The sequence below is a fragment of the Phocoena sinus genome, chromosome 2, assembly GCF_008692025.1.
Source record: "Phocoena sinus isolate mPhoSin1 chromosome 2, mPhoSin1.pri, whole genome shotgun sequence".
Taxonomy (NCBI): domain Eukaryota; kingdom Metazoa; phylum Chordata; class Mammalia; order Artiodactyla; family Phocoenidae; genus Phocoena; species Phocoena sinus.
In genome coordinates, this window is record NC_045764.1 from 99502185 (window position 1) to 99519672 (window position 17488).

A 17488-nucleotide genomic window follows, 5' to 3' on the forward strand; every position below is an offset into this window, starting at 1 on the left:
GGCGCGATGAGGGCCTGTCTTTACCATCTGCATGACGGTTATATCCTCAGCATTGGCTCAGCTGATAATCTTACCGAGTGAGCATGTGCTGAATATCCCCAGTCTACAGCTAGTCGTTGAATCCTAATTCTGTGTTAGATACTTCTGTATTCTATATACTCGTGTAATTGACAGAGTGCCCGCCCTCATGAAGCTTACATTCTAGTGGCAGGGAGAGATAAGTGACAATGAAGAAAAAAGATGCAGTGAAATGGGGCAGACAGTTGTGGGCTGGTGGCATGGGGGTCGGGATGTTTCTACTGTAGGGAGTGTGGTCTGAGAAGCCTCCTGAGGAGGGATCCTAAAGATGAACAACATTTACTAGATAGAGATGGTGAGAAAAAGATGGGATATATAAAACCACAGGGTCGGAACTCTTAAACAATTACTTCCGATATAGGAGGTGAGCGCTTGTCTCTTTGTATTTTTATTTGGAGCAGTTCATATGAGTTTTGGAAAAACAACATGACTAAAGCATTGATTTTAGATTAGAAGAAGTTAACGAATTTGTAAAATATGCTTCCTTTTCTTTGGTGGAACAGTTTACACAGGGAGAGAACAGCTGGCTCCTAGGACTTGGTGGTGCACTTTGGCTGGGCTGTTAATTGCGTACGTATTTTGTGTATTTCTGACTGTGTATCTCTCCTGCAGCCCACTTGACCAAGATAAGTCTTTTGAGCCCTACTGAATGTTTGCATCTCGCAGGCAACTACAAACTATGGCTCACGGGATGATTTAACAAAAAATTATCGAAAACATTTAAAGTGCAGCACTGAGTTCATGGATAGAAACCGCTGTTTGCACAAACAAAACATTCAGATGATGATGATTCTCTAGATATTGATTTAATGCAGACTTCTTTCTTGTTTGATTTATTTGGAAAAATCGATTTCAAGTTCCTAGCAGTATCTAGTAGAAGTTCAATATTTCTTGCCCCCTCCCCCTAATGCCTGCCTAGAGAGAAAAACAAAAACAAAAACAAAACAAAAAACCACACTGTTTGGGGGTTTTGTTTTGTTTTCTTAAGCCAAATACTTAAATCACGAATGTCTCATAAGTGCCTTTGGATGGCTTTCATTGCCTTGTTTATTTTGCTGTAGTCAGTACAAACACCTTCAAATCTCCTTCTGTAACAGATGATTTTCAAAGTCATCATCTGACCTCGCTGATGGAGCTGGTCTGCAGACCTTGCAGCCGAGTTGATTTTTGCACGGGCTCTAACTTCCACACACAAAACTTTACAGCCTCTTTGAGGAACCAATTTCCAAGCTAAGAGAACAAATGAAAAGTGTTCGCTCATCTCTCAAAAATATTTCTGCGCTTGGTATGTTCCCACTCTTAGCGGGTTCTCAGGAATGAACACAGAATGTGACATGAGTTTTTCACATACGTTAAGTTTTTGTCTTCCATTTCTGGGAAGTTATTTCCTCGTCTGAGGTTTTATTTTCTTGATTTATTAAACTTTAACATGCTACGGAAAATCTCTTCTCTCCTAGCGACTGTTCTCTCCCTTTTAAAAATGGCTCAGGAATGGAAAGCTTGATTTTCCATTTTAGAGTTTTTAGGGTCCTTTTAGGTTTATTCTGCCCCTCGTTACTCCCTTCTGTACACTCACACCCGAGGCCGCCGGCATCTGGGCTGAAAGAACCCGTGGCGGGCGAGGAGAGGAGGGTGTCATATTGGCGACAGGCTCCTGCTGGCGGCCGGCGAGCCCGCCGGGGTTAACGGGGGCGCAGGGGTCAGCGCCCTCGAAGTTGGGGGCCTCGGGCGGAGCCGCACCAGAGCCGCGGCGACCGCTCAACCAGAGCGCCTTGCAGTCCCGTTCCGTCCACGGGGAAAGGATCGCCTAATTGGTTGCGATCCCACGGAGGTCTTGCTCTTCCCGGGGCAGTCTCCGGGACCGAGAGCGTCGCGGGGCCGACGCAGGCGGAGCGGAGCCGGCGAGAGGAAAAGCCCAGGCCTGGGGCAGAGGAGGAATGAGGGGCCGGGAGCCGGGGGGATTTCCTCCCGCGCTTCCCCCTCCAACGGGAGCGGAAAATGTGATTTGCTGTGCATTCCAGGCGCGGTTCCCTGGGGTGACCTCTCCCAGCCGGCCTGGGCGGGGGGAGCAGACAAAGAGGCGAGGCAGGCGGAGAGGGGACCCCGCGGGGAGGCAGGAGGGGTGCGGGGGGCGGGGGCAGTACCGGGAAAGGGGGCGGATAGCGGGTCCCGCGGCGGCGGCGGCGCCTGGCCAATGGAGAGGCGCGGCCCCGGGCGCCGCGCTCCGCCGCCGGCATTTAAACGGGAGACGGCGCGATGCCCCGCACTCGGTGCGCCCTCCGCGGACCGGGCGACCTAGTGTGCAGCAAGAGCGGTGCTCTCTGTCCCGCTGACCCCGCGCCGAGCCCGGGCGGCTCGTGCCGCGGCCGCACACCGCGCCACGCGTCGAGAGCGCAGGCCCCGAAGGCCCGCAGCACTGACAGGTGAGAGCGGAGGCGCGGGCGTTTTTGTGTGTGTGTGTGTGTGTGTGTGTGTGTGTGTGTGTGTGTGTGTGTGTGTAGGGGTCGGCAAACGACTGCCGCGTCCCGCTCCGTGCAGACTTGCCGTAGCCCTTCGTGAGCGCAGGCCGAGGCCCCGCGATCCCTGGGGTGAACCCTGAAGAACCATCGCGAGGTCTTTCGTGCCAAGGTCTTGGCTGCCATGACCTCACCTTGCGCGGTCTGCAGGACAAGACTGGGAAAGAGGATGTCAAGAGCAAGAGCCCTGCATCCCAGTTCCACCTCCCGGAGCTCCGCTAATACGCTCCTGGTGTGTTTGGCAGCCGCGCTTGCCAGTCGCGTCCGCTGGGTGAGGGTGCAGAGTCCGTGAGTCCAGAGCGCAGGAGCAGAGGGATAATGAGCGAGCGGGAGCAGTGAGGCGCTGCGGGGACCTTCAGCTCGACCGTAAACGCCGGGGCAGGTTGCAGTGAGAGGGTCCCATTTGAGGCGGGGCGCTGGGTCTGGGGACTTTCGGGGCGCGCACGTCGGAGGGCCGTGAGTGATCCTGCCGTGAGGTGGTGGATCCTGAGAATCAGCGATGCATTTGCCTCTCCCCAAGATGGAGACTCATGCAACAGCGGAGCTGCGGAGTTCCGCCGTGGCGGAAATCCAAGGGTCAGATAACTGGACAGCTGAAGTGAGGTGCGCGGTCCCGGACGCCTAGTCCCGCGAGCCCGCGGTGCTCACATAGCAAACACCGCACACACTGCGCGCTCGTGCGCGCTGTTTCCTCTTCTAGGCTTCTCCCTGTCCCATGCGCTTCTCGGCTGAACCGCGGACGTCCGGGCAATGGGCAGTGACAACTTGCCGGGTCCCACTTGTGCGGGTACCTCTTAATTTGTGTCCGAGAAGCCCCTGCCTCACCTCGCCGCGCCTTCCTAGAGACGGACTAGGCGGGACTGGCGGCGGGAGGCTGGTCCCCGGGCTTGGACGCTCAGGTCATCCCTCGTCCTCCCCCGCCACTTCGCTGACCCCTCTGCAGCTCACGGAACAAGGCAGGCGGGCGGTGGGGTGTCGGGGCCGTCACCTTGCCGGCCGGAGTTACTTGTAGATTTCTGGCTTAGGAAGAACAGACGCGCCACCGCTCTGGCTTGGCATTGTCTTCGGATCCCAGCTCTGCCTTGGGGGCGCCCCAGCCTGGCGTTTCCCCGCGCAGGGCTCTGGTGATGCCCCCCCGGGCGAGGCAGGGGGCAGACAGGAGCCTCCCCAGTGAAGCCCTTCCAGCGCGCCCAGAGCTGGCTCCCCAGTCAAATCTGGGTGCTGCTTTCTCCTTTTTTAGACAGAAATATAGCCTCGAAGTTAGGGGTTAAAAATCTCTTCTTAAATGTTACAAGGGCAGAGAGGCGACCATCGGTAGGTAATTGGATCTCCCGCTGGAAAGAGCAGATCCAAGCGGTGTGCGCGTCTGTTTATGTTCCCCTTCGAGATGGTGCCAGGACACGAGTTGATTAAAACAATCTACTGTGTTAAGTGGGTCACCAGGGACTTAAGCTGTCCCAGGGACCCCAGAGTAGTGGCTTCCTTTTGGCTGTACATACAAGTTAAATAAATAGTGGAGAAGAGGTTAAGATAACCCTGAACCCAGGGTGAGGAGTCTTCTTTCACCCAGGGCTTTCCACTTTCCAGCACCCTCTTTTTCTTTCTTTCTTTCTTTCCATCTTTTTCTTTCTTTCTTCCTTTCTTTCTTTTCTTTCTTTCTTCCTTCCTTCCCCCCCTTCTCTCTCTCTCTCTCTCTCTCTCTCTCTCTCTGTCTCTCTCTGTCTCTCTCTGTCTCTCTCTCTCTCTGTCTCTCTCTCTGTCTCTCTCTGTCTCTCTTTCTGGGATGCAGGACTTAAAAGGATGGACTTTTCAAAGCAAGGAGGGAAAGAAGAATATTAAACAGAATTACAGATTCTCATCTCCTCCCGGGCACACTGCAGCCTACAGTGGTAGGCGATTTGATTACCATCACTGGAACTCCAAATTGTTAGTATTAACTAATTATTTAAGGGCTCTTTAGAGCTTAGTTGCTGTGTGTAGGGCTGTGTGTGTGTGTGTTTAACCCCCAGGTCATTGTAGGAATTAAAGTGTTTTGTAAACTTTGTAATTTCACAGGTTTCCTATTTTCTTAAAAGTTCGTTTTGAGTGAAATGTTTTGGTAACCCATGCACAATCTATGGGAAATCCAAGTTGGCTAACATAGACTTGTGCGAATGGTTACACAGGGGAGAACAGAAACCTATTGCATCCTCACCTCTCTGAATGAGAGCTGCCTGCCTTGTCTTCTAAACTGAAGCCCTAGTCTTAAGGTTTAAGTGTTAAAAGTGATACAATGCCACGAAATTTTATGCCACAAACCCAGCTCGCAAGAAATGCTTGTCAGCAGCAAAGCTGTGGAGCAGCAAAGCTGTGCAGAATAGAGAGTGTAGGACAGACGGGAAAACCTAAACCTTTTATGTAAAAGGAGTGGGGGAGGTAGGGGAGGTGACTGTAGCATCCAACTGAAAGCACAGATCAGGCCAGTGTTATCAGCCTATGTCTTACATCTGCAAGGAATTGTCTTTAGTTTTAACATATGCTCTTAGAAATGCAAAGTACAACAATAATTCCTGGGACCAGAAAGGTTTTTTTCTTTACATGTGAACAAAATAGAGAATTATTTAAGTCACAATATTGTTCAAATTTGATTGCATTAGAAACAAGTCCATGTGTCCCTTATTGAGTACCGTGCTGACTGTCCATAGAATAGTGATTAAGGACATGTGTTTGGGGGCTAGGGAGAATGGGGCTCAAACCCTGTCTTTCCCATGAGGGGCTGTGCGACCTTGGACAAATTCCTAACTTTTCAGAGTCTGAATTCCCTGATCCGTAAAAGGAAGATGATATTGTCTACCTCATATTTTTTTGTGAAAAATCAATTATAAAATTCAGTCAGAATTGAGCATAATGCCTGGCATAGGGTTTAAAAAATAGAGGTGGCTCTTATTGGTGGTATTGGGAGAGGCAGTAACATTATGGGGCATCAGCGTGTACCACAAGGTGGTTCTGAAATGAAATCGCAAATCCCACACACACAGGGACCAACACACATCTTTCACTACAATGTAGAACCTATGGCTTGACTGACTCTCAATAGTGCCGGTCAGTGAACATTTAACATTTATTACTTTCTAACTTGTCTCCTGTTGACCACAAGAATTGTATACCATCATTAACTTCACCAAAAAAATCTTCGGATGAGCCTTGAGAGCTCCTGAGATACTTAACTACTAGGTGGTCTCCTCCCTGCCCTATATGATGTTGGGCCCAAGCCTGACTTATCCTGAATGGTCTTCAGAATAGGGAGGTTGCAGTTAGGGTACTTGCAATACATACAGGATGAGACTTTATCCTCTACTAGTTTGCCTTTGGTGCAAATTGTCTGAAAACAAAAAAATCAATGCAGTATATTCTTTTATTTTTTTAAATTTATTTGTTTATTTATTTATGGCTATGTTGAGTCTTCGTTTCTGTGCGAGGGCTTTCTCTAGTTGTGGCAAGCGGGGGCCACTCTTCATCGTGGTGCGCGGGCCTCTCACTATCACGGCCTCTCCTGTTGCGGAGCACAGGCTCCAGACGCGCAGGCTCAGTAGTTGTGGCTCACGGGCTTAGTTGCTCCATGGCATGTGGGATCCTCCCAGACCAGGGCTGGAACCCGTGTCCCCTGCATTGGCAGGCAGATTCCCAGCCACTGCGCCACCAGGGAAGCCCAGTGCAGTATATTCTTAAGAGCTTCTCTGCTCAATTTCTAAAAGTTGACTGCCTTTTTAAAAATTAAAGATCCAATTTAAAAACAACCTTTGCCCTTCTCAAAGATTTAGTTCTGAGAAATAGGAATAGGGTCTTCTAAAACCTGGCCTGCACTTAGAGCCTGTGCTGTCACTTCCATTATTTCTTTAATACGGGGGAATAATTTGGTGGCATGCCTGTTGAATAGCTTTCTAAAATTCAATGCATCAAGAGGAATTGATCAGCCACAGACATCTGGCTTGCTGGTCATTGTCTCCTCACTGTTTATCCCACACAGCACTCCATTTAACTGAATACAAGCAGGTTGGTTAGCTAACATGAGAAATGCGGCAAGAAGAGTGCTGAAAGGAGCTGGCCTAAACTTTCCCAAAGACATCGAGAATATTAGAAACAGGTTACACGTAACACTTTTATTTCTGATTCCCCAGAATTACACGATTGTGTTCTCACAGCCTGGCGAAGATTGGAATAAATCACCATGACCTGCACAGGACAGAGGGTGGCTGATATGGGGTATTTTTGTGCAGATGTTTGCTGTTGATCACTTTGGGCAACCTGAAGGAAAGCATCAGATAGAGGAGACATGCTCTGAGAGTATCTACGTCCTCTGGGACAAATGGATTAGAGGGGAGAACAGTGGTAAAGGAAGAAAAAAGATAGGGGTGGGTGGGTCTTGCTGGTGGGAAACAGTTGCAGAGAAACTCATCATGAAAATTTGATCACATTAGTTGGAGAAGCAGAAATACATTAAGGGGAAGTTGAGGTAGCATTTGAAAAGAATATTGTCTGCAAAGGAGAATAAAGGGAGGTCTTTGTGGGTGTCTGACGCACTCCGGGTCCATGAGATGCACCTTTCATTTAATAACGTGAGTGGGTCATTTCACGAATGCAAATTACCAGAAATGTTTTCAGCTCTCGTTTGCATATGGATAATTCATAAGACGTAAATCTGGATTAGCCTTTGGATTTATTTTTGATAACGAGGCACTTTGCTAGGTGTTGATGGGAAAAAGAATTATCCTCAAGGAACTTACATTTTCTTGGTTTCCTCCATGTCTGTGATATTTACAGAGTGCAAATTATTTGGTGGCAATACAATTGGGATTTCAAGAACACAACAGCCCTATTTCCTTCAATGAGTAATCAAGATCATTTTGGTGTGGAGGAGGTTGGGTGACTGACCACAGTGACTTGACAGAGCCCTGGTTCTAGAACTGGTTCTAGTTCTCATCTTCCTCCCTCTTACTTGTGTGGGATATGCAGAGTCCTTCAGAGCACTGCTGTTCTCTAAGAAGCTGAGGTCTCTGTTGATAGAGATTCCTAAGGTTTTTTTTGTTTCGTTTTGTTTTGTTTTGTTTGCGGTACGCGGGCCTCTCACTGCCATGGCCTCTCCCGTTGCAGAGCACAGGCTCCAGACGCGCAGGCTCAGCGGCCATGGCTCACGGGCCTAGCCGCTCCGCGGCATGTGGGATCCTCCCAGACCGGGGCACGAACCCGTGTCCCCTGCATCGGCAGGCGGACTCCCAACCACTGCGCCACCAGGGAAGCCCCCTAAGGTTGTTTTTTTCCTCTCTCCAAATAACTAGTTATAAGATTTAAGAACTCAAAAGCTGAAGATATTTAAAGAGTAGGCTTTTTGAAAATGAAAAGCTATTTCATAATATTTTTCACACCTAATACATTTTGAGAAAAATTTACTTTTCTTAAAAAGTCTGTCACTCTAAAAAAAAAAAAAAAAGTCTGTCGCTCTAGACCCCTTTTTCTCATGGGGTTTGCACACTCCCATACGAACAGGAAGTCAGTCCAAATTAAAACAGAAAACCACAGTTGACTAATTTTGAATTTACTGCTTTATTGTTGGTTTCTTCCAGAGTGAATACAATGGCTTTTTTCTTTTTAACATCTTTATTGGAGTATAATTGCTTTACAATGGTGTGTTAGTTTCTGCTGTATAACAAAGTGACCACTATATATATACATATACATATATCCCCATATCCCCTCCCTCTTGCGTCTCCCTCCCACCCTCCCTAGGTGGTCACAAAGCACCGAGCTGATCTCCCTGTGCTATGTGGCTGCTTCCCACTAGCTATCTATTTTACATTTGGTAGTGTATATGTCCATGCCACTGTCTCTCTCTCTAAAAAAAAAAATGGTTCTGAAGAACCTAGGGACAGGACTGGAGAAAAGATGCAGACGTAGAGAATGGACCTGAGGACACGGGGAGGGGGAAGTGTAAGCTGGGAGGAAGTGAGAGAATACAATGGCTTTAATTGGAAATATAAACCCTATAGTGTTCTCCATGGGACCACGTAAAAAGAAGTAGGTATTTGGAGTTTTCTTGGAAAAAGGAAGAGAAGCATTAAGAAGCTCCCTATAGGCTAGACTCTGCTGATCTTCCGCATGTGTGAAGACATTTTAAATGCAAAGAACAGAAACTCCGTCGGTCAGTGTGGTCCATGACAATCATTCATTGAACAAAAGAGCATCTACTCTGCCAGGCATGGAGGAAGAGGTGATGAAAAAGCCCTCATGACTCTCAGACTTGATATTTATTTAATGACAGATGGGAAATGCCAGATAGGGAAAGCTGAGTATAAAGGAGGTCCTTAAGTGGTGTAGAGAAAGAAAATTGCATTTTTTTGGGTAGATGTTTGTGGGTATGGCTGGCTCCATGACTTGAATCTCTCCCATGCAGTCAATATACCTTCCCAGTCAAGTCTCAGATTGGCCTCTGTGATGTTGGCTCTGAAATCTTGGGTTGTTCTGGAGGCCATTTTTAGGAGGGATGGGGAAGATGGTGGGTGGTGGCCTAGGGCTGTCTTACGTGTTCCTCTTGGAAATGGGCAGAGACTGAATTTTAGTTTAGATCCTGGCCTGGAATTGAATAAAAACAGAAACTTGTGAAAGCTTCTTGAATGCATAATATATTTGCCCAGGAGACTGGACCGTCGTGGCTCAAGTTGTCCTACTCTCTGGAGAAAATCAGCTCTGTTTTATAACTGGGCTTTCCTCATGAGCGATGTTTTAAAGACAAAACAAGGAAATTAATTTGTTGCTGTTGTTGAGGCAAGAAATGCTCTGTTTAAAGAACAAAGATGCTGTAACATAAACTGACAAAAGCCAGGGAGTCAGAGCAGGAGCTAAATGTCACATTATCATCTCCAAACTTGAACTTGCCCCTAAGTATTAGGTTAACGTCTAAAAGAGGGTGCCATTTAAGAATATTTTGAATTTAATATTTAATTATCTTAATTTGACATTATCCTTAGGGTCGCATGGTATTTACTTACAGGGGCTGCCCTTTAGAGAATGCAGATTCCACCCTGCCTTTGTCTTTGAAAGGTAACTGCTCCAGCTACTAATACCAACTTGGATAGCTCCTTGGGGGCCACGGTGAGGTTACTATTAAACTGCATTTAGTGCTTATCATGTGTCACACTGGTGGACAGAAGAGAGCAGGGACATGGGTGCTTCACAGCTGTGTCCTCGGGTTCAGAACTGTGGTGGACATGGAAGACAGGGGAAACCTCTGGATTCAGGTCAGACTTGGTGTGATGGCCTGAGGAGGGAGGCTGGGAATTTGAAACTGTACTCATTGAGAAGAAAATCCCTCCATATTTTCACAGCTCCCTCTGTGCCCCACGGCTGCAGGTGCTACAGGTGTTGCTGCTCAAAGCTTGTTAGAAAGGCAGACCTACTGAATGATAGGATCTCATTTTAACAATATCCTTCTTAGGATTTCATTTTAACAATACCCCCAGGTGATTGCACACTCAGGTTTGAGAACCACTGTCGCAGGAGAATCTTAAGACTCTGATGCTTCTCTCTTGCACCCTCTTTTATTTTATTTTATTATTTTTTTTTTGCGGTACACGGGCCTCTCACTGTTGGGGCCTCTCCCGTTGTGGAGCACAGGCTCCAGACGCGCAGGCTCAGCGGCCATGGCTCACGGGCCCAGCCGCTCCGTGGCATGTGGGCTCCTCCCGGACCGGGGCACGAACCCGTGTCCCCTGCATCGGCAGGTGGACTCTCAACCACTGCGCCACCAGGGAAGCCCTAACTTTCCGGGTTTTTTGTCAGTTTTCCCTTTGCCTCCACTCCACTGATTTCATTTTTTTTTTTTTGCCATTGTTCATATGCCATTGTTCCTACTGACCCATATCTAACTCCCGACCCATCCATAATAATTCATTATCATTAACTTATTCAACATGTCTGTGGCACTTACTAATGTAAATATTTGCACATACCTGTTCTCTTGTGTCCATTCTCTACCTTCTAAATTTTATATACACACACCCACATATGTGAAGGACGTACTTCATTATTATAAAAGTACATGGGCTTCCCTGGTGGCGCAGTGGTTGAGGGTCCACCTGCCAATGCAGGGGACATGGGTTCATGCCCCGGTCTGGGAAGATCCCACATGCTGCGGAGCGGCTGGGCCCGTGAGCCGCAACTACTGAGCCTTCACGTCTGGAGCCTGTGCTCCGCAACGGGAGAGGCCACGATATTGAGAGACGCGCGCACTGCCATGAAGAGTGGCCCCTGCTCGCCGCAACTGGAGAAAGCCCTCGCACAGAAACGAAGACCCAACACAGCCAAAAATAAATAAATTAATTAAAATAAATAAATAAAAATAGAACAATGTGTATCGTGGTATTAAGAATGATATAATGAATATCTGTGCCCAGTTTAAAAATGAGAATGTGATCCAGGAACCTTAAGAATTATGTGATCTTTCTGGTAAAGTAATTTGTTCTGTCTGCAGTACCACCATATTTAGTTAGTTCTCTAATTGCTTTCAGTTTTACATCAATTTTGATCTGAACAACATATCTGGGGATATGAGGTGTTTGTATCTTTGCTTAAATAAAGTCATTTATTGAAAGGTAAAGTGAAAATTTCTCAAGGTCAGAAAGCAAGCTGTTATCCTAGGACTTCGACTAGAAGCTGAGTCTTGACGTTTCGTCTAGTGCTCTTCCTGTGAAGGATTCTTCCTCCGTCTCGCCTCCGCACATCTCCTTCCAATGCCTGATAACACTGAATATCTCATAAGCATCCAACCAAGCGAACTCAGGAAGGGCTCAGGCCAGTCAGGGAGAAATAGTGAGACCCTGTCCTGTCAGATGAACCCTCTGGCTGGCGTCTACTTACGTAGTAGGAACTTAACCAAATATTGTCAAGTACAAGAATGAATAACTATATATAAAATAAACAACAAGGACCCTAACTATACTCAGTGTCTTGTAATAACCTATAATGGAAAAGAATCTGAAAAAGAATAAATATATATATGTATAACTGTATCACTCTGCTGTACACCTGAAACTAACACATTATAAATCAACTATATTTCAATTAAAAGAAACAAAGAATGAATACAGTTAAGGGACCATAATACGAAGTCAAACGTAGTTGGTGTCAGAAGCCAGGAAGCAGTTCCCCTGGGAGGACAAGTGACAGAGCTCACATCTTGGCTTATTCACTGGCTGACCCTGGGCAAGCTATTTCATGGCTTAATGGCCCAGAGGGTAACGAGAATAACAGTACCTAATGCACGGAGATACCGTGAGAGGCAATGAAATCGTTTACGTCAAGCGTTTAGCAAGTGCCTGATAGAACATTAGCTGTTTTATGAATGTTTTCATTAATTATCTTTTCCATTTTTCATGTCTCTCCTCTCTGTGTCTCCCCCCTTTAGCATGAGCCGTACGGCCTACACTGTGGGAGCCCTGCTTCTCCTCTTGGGGACCCTGCTGCCGGCTGCTGAAGGGAAAAAGAAGGGGTCCCAAGGGGCCATCCCCCCGCCAGACAAGGCCCAGCACAATGACTCGGAGCAGACTCAGTCTCCCCAGCAGCCTGGCTCCAGGAACCGGGGGCGGGGCCAGGGGCGGGGCACTGCCGTGCCCGGGGAGGAAGTGCTGGAGTCCAGCCAGGAGGCCCTGCATGTGACCGAGCGCAAATACCTGAAGCGAGACTGGTGCAAAACCCAGCCGCTGAAGCAGACCATCCACGAGGAGGGCTGCAACAGCCGCACCATCATCAACCGTTTCTGCTACGGCCAGTGCAACTCCTTCTACATCCCCAGGCACATCCGGAAGGAGGAAGGCTCTTTTCAGTCTTGTTCCTTCTGCAAGCCCAAGAAGTTCACCACCATGATGGTCACGCTCAACTGCCCCGAACTACAGCCACCCACCAAGAAGAAGAGGGTCACTCGTGTCAAGCAGTGTCGTTGCATATCCATCGATTTGGATTAAGCCGGGCCTACCCAGCCTGTCCTTGGGGTGCAAGCCCCCAGGCGGGCCCAGAACCAGACCTAAATCAACCTGATTCTTACTTGGCTTAAATCTAGAGGCAAGAAGAACCACCCGCTGCCTTCTGCCAGGAGCCTGCTAGTGTGTAGTTTGTGTGCATGAGTGTGCATGGGTCCCTGTGGGTGTTTGCAGACACCAGAGGAAACAGTCTCTGCTAGAGGGCACTTCCTATTATGTAAACGTATCTGCTTCCATGCGGGATGGTACAGAAAGCCCACACCACCTGAGGCACATTTGGAGGGGCAGGGTCCTGCCTTGGTCTTCCATGTGCCCTCCTGGGGACCAGAACCTCCCTTCAGAATGAATGTTAATGGAAGAGGCTACTCTGAGGGCAAGAGACCTGTTTTAGTGCTGCCTTGGCCTTAGGATATTTCAACCTGTGCTTGCTTTCCCCCTCCCTCTTCCCTGTCACAGTCCATCCCTTCTTAGGATCTCAGTGACTATTTCCGTCTAATCCCCTACCTGCCAGAGGTTCTAAAGGAACTCACTTGACCACAGATGCAAATGTTTCCTATTTGGGGAAGACCTTTCAGACTCTGGGGGAGGCTGGTAGGGCAGGAAGGTTAGAGGATTGAGAGAAGGGAGAGATTGCAGGTGAGGACCAGTTGGCCCAGCAAAATTCAGGAGGGAGGTGTGCAGAGCCTGGAAAGGCCAACCCCCAAACACGGTGAGACCCATGCTTTAGCAAGTTTTTTCCTGGTATTTAAAGAACCCAAGGAAACAGAGGAGAAATGAAATTGCCCCCCAAAAATCATTAACTTTGTGAGTCACTGTGACTGTGGAAATTAGCTGTAACCCAATACCAAACTTAAAACGTAAATATTGACCACTCCTATTTTCAGAACCAAGTGAGTGAGCGAAACCAAAACATCCCCTCCTGCTTTGCCCCTCAGATGGACAAAAGATGTAGTTCAGAAACCCACCCACCCCCCCCCACCCCCCCGCCACAGAAATAGGAAAAAGACAGAAACCTTATAAGCAGAAGGTCTCATTATCTTTCCTTTAGGCTGGGGTATAATCACCTCTTTCCCAGTTCCTTATTCCTGTGTCATGTTTCTGAGAGCCACAACCCTGTATTGTAAAGATTCTGCCTCTGCCAAATGTACCTGACAGTGAAGGACCAGGCTAAGATAAGAGAGTTTAGGCCTGCTCCTTTTTAGAAAGAAGTATATTTGGGGTCTTTTTGTTTTAGCCATCTATAAGAGATTGAGCTGGAGAGTAAGGAAAGGAAGGAGATTGCCTCTGGCTAAGGAGTAGTCAAAAGTCAGGGAGGACATGTAAGGGATATACCAGCCCTTCTTCCTTTGCCCTTGAAGGGTCTAATGGGAACCCCCAGTTAAGAAATGAGAGTATTTGTGTGCATAGCTGTCCTACAGCTGGTAGGATTTATGTAACATTGTAACCATTTGGAAACTACTGTTCCCTGATTAAACTTAGGTTATTTGCAATGCGTATTTAGTATTTATCTGATGGCCAAAGCACAGGGTGGGTGAACCTTCCTGCATTTTGGATTTGGACAACTTGCTCTCTTCAAGCCTGAGGTTTTATATGTAAACCCCCCCCACCCCCGATACTATTCTTGCCTTGCATCCTCTCAGTCTCACCAGTCAAGTCATGTGTAACATGGCAAACAAACACCATAGACTGGTGTTTCAGTTGCCCATGAAGGCTCCAGCATTCAAAGAACCAATGCAACTAAAGAGGCTGCTTTTATTTTATTTTTGTTTTGGTCCAGTGCTTTCCCTACTAACAAATAAATAGGAACCATACTTTGAGGCAGAAGTCATCTTGAACACCCGAAATATTGGGTCTAGTTTTAAAACTTTGAAATTCACTACTGATGATTCTACACTAGGCGAATTTGTGCAAACACATAGTCTGTGCATGTCACATACACCGTACGCCCCTGCCCTAAATCCTTGTATTGTCCACGTCCTCCCAACAATAAAACACAGAATGGATTTAATTAAGCATGCAAATGCTAAGCTAGAATTTTGAGGGTGGGGGAGAGGAAAAGAAAGGGGAAGGAGCTGAAAATATAAAACCACACTAGAGAGGAAGAATGACGCTCAGAAGCAGCAGACACCGAATCTCTCTTGTTCTGACTCTGCCACAAGCAGGCAGTTTTGTTAAAAAGAGATGACTTCAGTTGGCAGCAGGAATCTTCTTTTAGTAGCTTGTACCACAGTCTTTTTTTACTTTTTTTTTTTTTTTTTTTTTTTTTGCGGTACGCGGGCCTCTCACTGTTGCGAGCCTCTCCCGTTGCGGAGCACAGGCTCCGGACGCGCAGGCTCAGCGGCCATGGCTCACGGGCCCAGCCGCTCCGCGGCATGTGGGATCTTCCTGGACCGGGGCACGAGCCTGTGTCCCCTGCATCGGCAGGCGGACTCTCAGCCACTGCGCCACCATGGAAGCCCTGTACCACAGTCTTGCATGTAAGTTGGATTTGGCTTAAGTAAAGAGAATTTCTTCAAAATGAGCTTCACTGGGGTAATCAGCAGCATAACTGCCCTAAAAGCACAGCACTAGCCAAAGAGGGAAATGTCTGCTTTTCTTATTGTGTCTACATTAAGACTAGCCCAAGTCCCGCGTGTCTTCCAACATTTATTGAAAGTGCCATATCTGTCACATATTGTATTGGAGTCACCGATGATGTAATGATATGTTTTTTTCATTACTATAGTAGAATTTTTTATGGCAAGATAATTTGTGATGTAGATCTTTCCTATTAAAATAATGCCAAACACCAAATATGAATTTTATGATGTACACTTTGTGCTTGGCATTAAAAGAGAAAAACACATCCTGCAAGTCTGTAAGTTGTTTTTTGTTATTGCAGTTCTGCAAAGTTAAAACTGTAAGTGAAAAATCTGGAGGAAAGGATAATTTCCACTGTGTGGAATGTGAATAGTTAATCAAAAAGTTATGGTTATTTAATGTAATTATTAACTCAAATCCTTTGGTCACTGTGATTTCAAGCATGTTTTTTTTCTCCTTTATATGACTTCCTCTGAGTTGAGCAAAAGAAGAGGCTGGCACATTGTATATTGTTGGAGGCTTTTATCAGAGGGAAACAAAATCTTGACACATCTGAACGTGTGTTACAGAGTCAAGACCTGAGCTTTTATTTTTTTAATTGAATGTTCCTTAAAGGTTAACATTTCTGAGGCAATTTAAGAAAGATCTTAAATGTTAGTTTGGAAGAATTAAAATGTGTGTATACAAACAAATAGCAGATAATAATGAACAGTTCACAAGTTCCTTTAAGGAGAAAATCTGAAATAATAAAAAATGTATGTACAGAACATTTATAAATGACCAGTTAATGCTGAAGAGTGAAAGTAGTTCTACTGATTTGTCATTCTCAATATATTTAATATCAACTGCATTATGTATTATGTCTGCTTTAATCATTTAAAACAACAAATTTATGTAGACTATGATTGGGGTCCTCTGCTGTCTATGAGGATGAGAGGGGATTTGATAGTCTCATAAAAGCTAATTGGGTTGGAGGCAACGTTTTATGAATCTGTAACTAGAATTTAATTCCACCCCAATAATGTTCTATATAACCTTTCCCAAAGAGCAATCAATAAATTGAACCTCTTCTCTGTTTGCGTGTGTGTGTGTGTGTGTTTGTGTGTGTGTGTGTGTAGTGTGTTTCACTGGTAATGTTCACGGGGCAGGGCTGGGGCAGGGATTCACTTGTCATGGGAAGGGAGGTAGAAAACAGATCATGAGATCTCTTGTGATCTGAAAGGAACTTTATTTTCTCCACTCAGACCTTCCAGGTCCCACTTGATTTCAGGAGGACACCTCAGGCCATGGCAATTAGAGGCAGGGGAAATCTGGTGAGCAGTGGAAAGTACCAACCTCCTCCCCAGAGCTAGAAAAAAGAGTTAGAATGCTTCTGACAAGCCTTCAGATACTGGAAGAATTGTCACACTGAAAAGATAATAGCTTTATTTTGAGGTGTTCGAGGGAAAAGGGGGGAGAAAGATTTGGGGCTCAGTAGAAGAAAGAGCTTTCTAACGACGAGAGCGATGCGGCAATGTAATGAGTAGCCTTTGAGATGGTCAACTCCCTGTCCTTGGAAATATTAAAACGTATGCTAGACATCATTTGATAGGGATTTGCAGCATTGTGAGGTATTGTCCTGGGTATGCAATTGAATGAGTGGATTTCTGAGGTCCCTTTCTACCCAGATGTACAATACAGGATTTATACTAGGCGTTGGTACTCCGCCAGTGATAATGAAAGTGTCAGCAACTGTATATGGAGTGCTTATGCCAGACACTGTCAAGGATTTTGTTTTCCACTTAATTTTCATAGTGACTCAACAATATGTATACCATTATCACCACTGCTAGGAGGCAGTGAACTCATAAGTCTTAACTTCAGTAGCTGTGTGCTTAAACACTATGGAAAATTGTGAGATTTTCAACTTATCAGTTTGTTCTTTTAAGGATAGAATGCAGCAGTCTAAAAATAGATCCAACTCTTGCTTATTTCATCTAATGATGAAGGCCACCCTGAGTTTGTAAATGGCGTCATCAGGAGCCCCATCTCTGAAGCATTCAAAGCCTCTTTGCCACCTCTCTTTCTGTCGCGGCCTCCTTGGACTTGGAGCGGAAAGAAGGCAGCAAGTACCAAGGAGACAGTGTCCTCAGAAAAGCCACACTCACACCTGGGAGGTAATGGCTGGACAGGGTTTGAAAAGGTAGTGGGATTGGAAACAAATGCATTCTAGGTTTCAAAAAAAGTATGTAACAAGACATCAGCAAAAATGTTAGAGTGAGGAGTTTTGAAAATTTTTTCTTCCATAAAAGCAATGAGAAACTGGCA

General features: G+C 46.4%; 1 protein-coding gene across 1 annotated transcript; it reads left to right on the top strand.

Annotated features, from left to right (window-relative positions):
• Window positions 1-2337: 2337 nt before the first annotated feature.
• Window positions 2338-16258, top strand: GREM1 (gremlin 1, DAN family BMP antagonist). The gene is made up of 2 exons (XM_032624667.1): window positions 2338-2501; window positions 12031-16258. Exon 2 carries the CDS (start codon window positions 12032-12034, stop codon window positions 12584-12586), a length of 555 nt encoding a protein of 184 aa, XP_032480558.1. The 5' UTR covers window positions 2338-2501; window position 12031; the 3' UTR covers window positions 12587-16258.
• Window positions 16259-17488: the final 1230 nt, after the last annotated feature.

Bases quoted from the DNA above. Each gene is read 5' to 3' on its own strand.
- GREM1 (XM_032624667.1), top strand. From the start codon at position 12,032: ATGAGCCGTACGGCCTACACTGTGGGAGCCCTGCTTCTCCTCTTGGGG.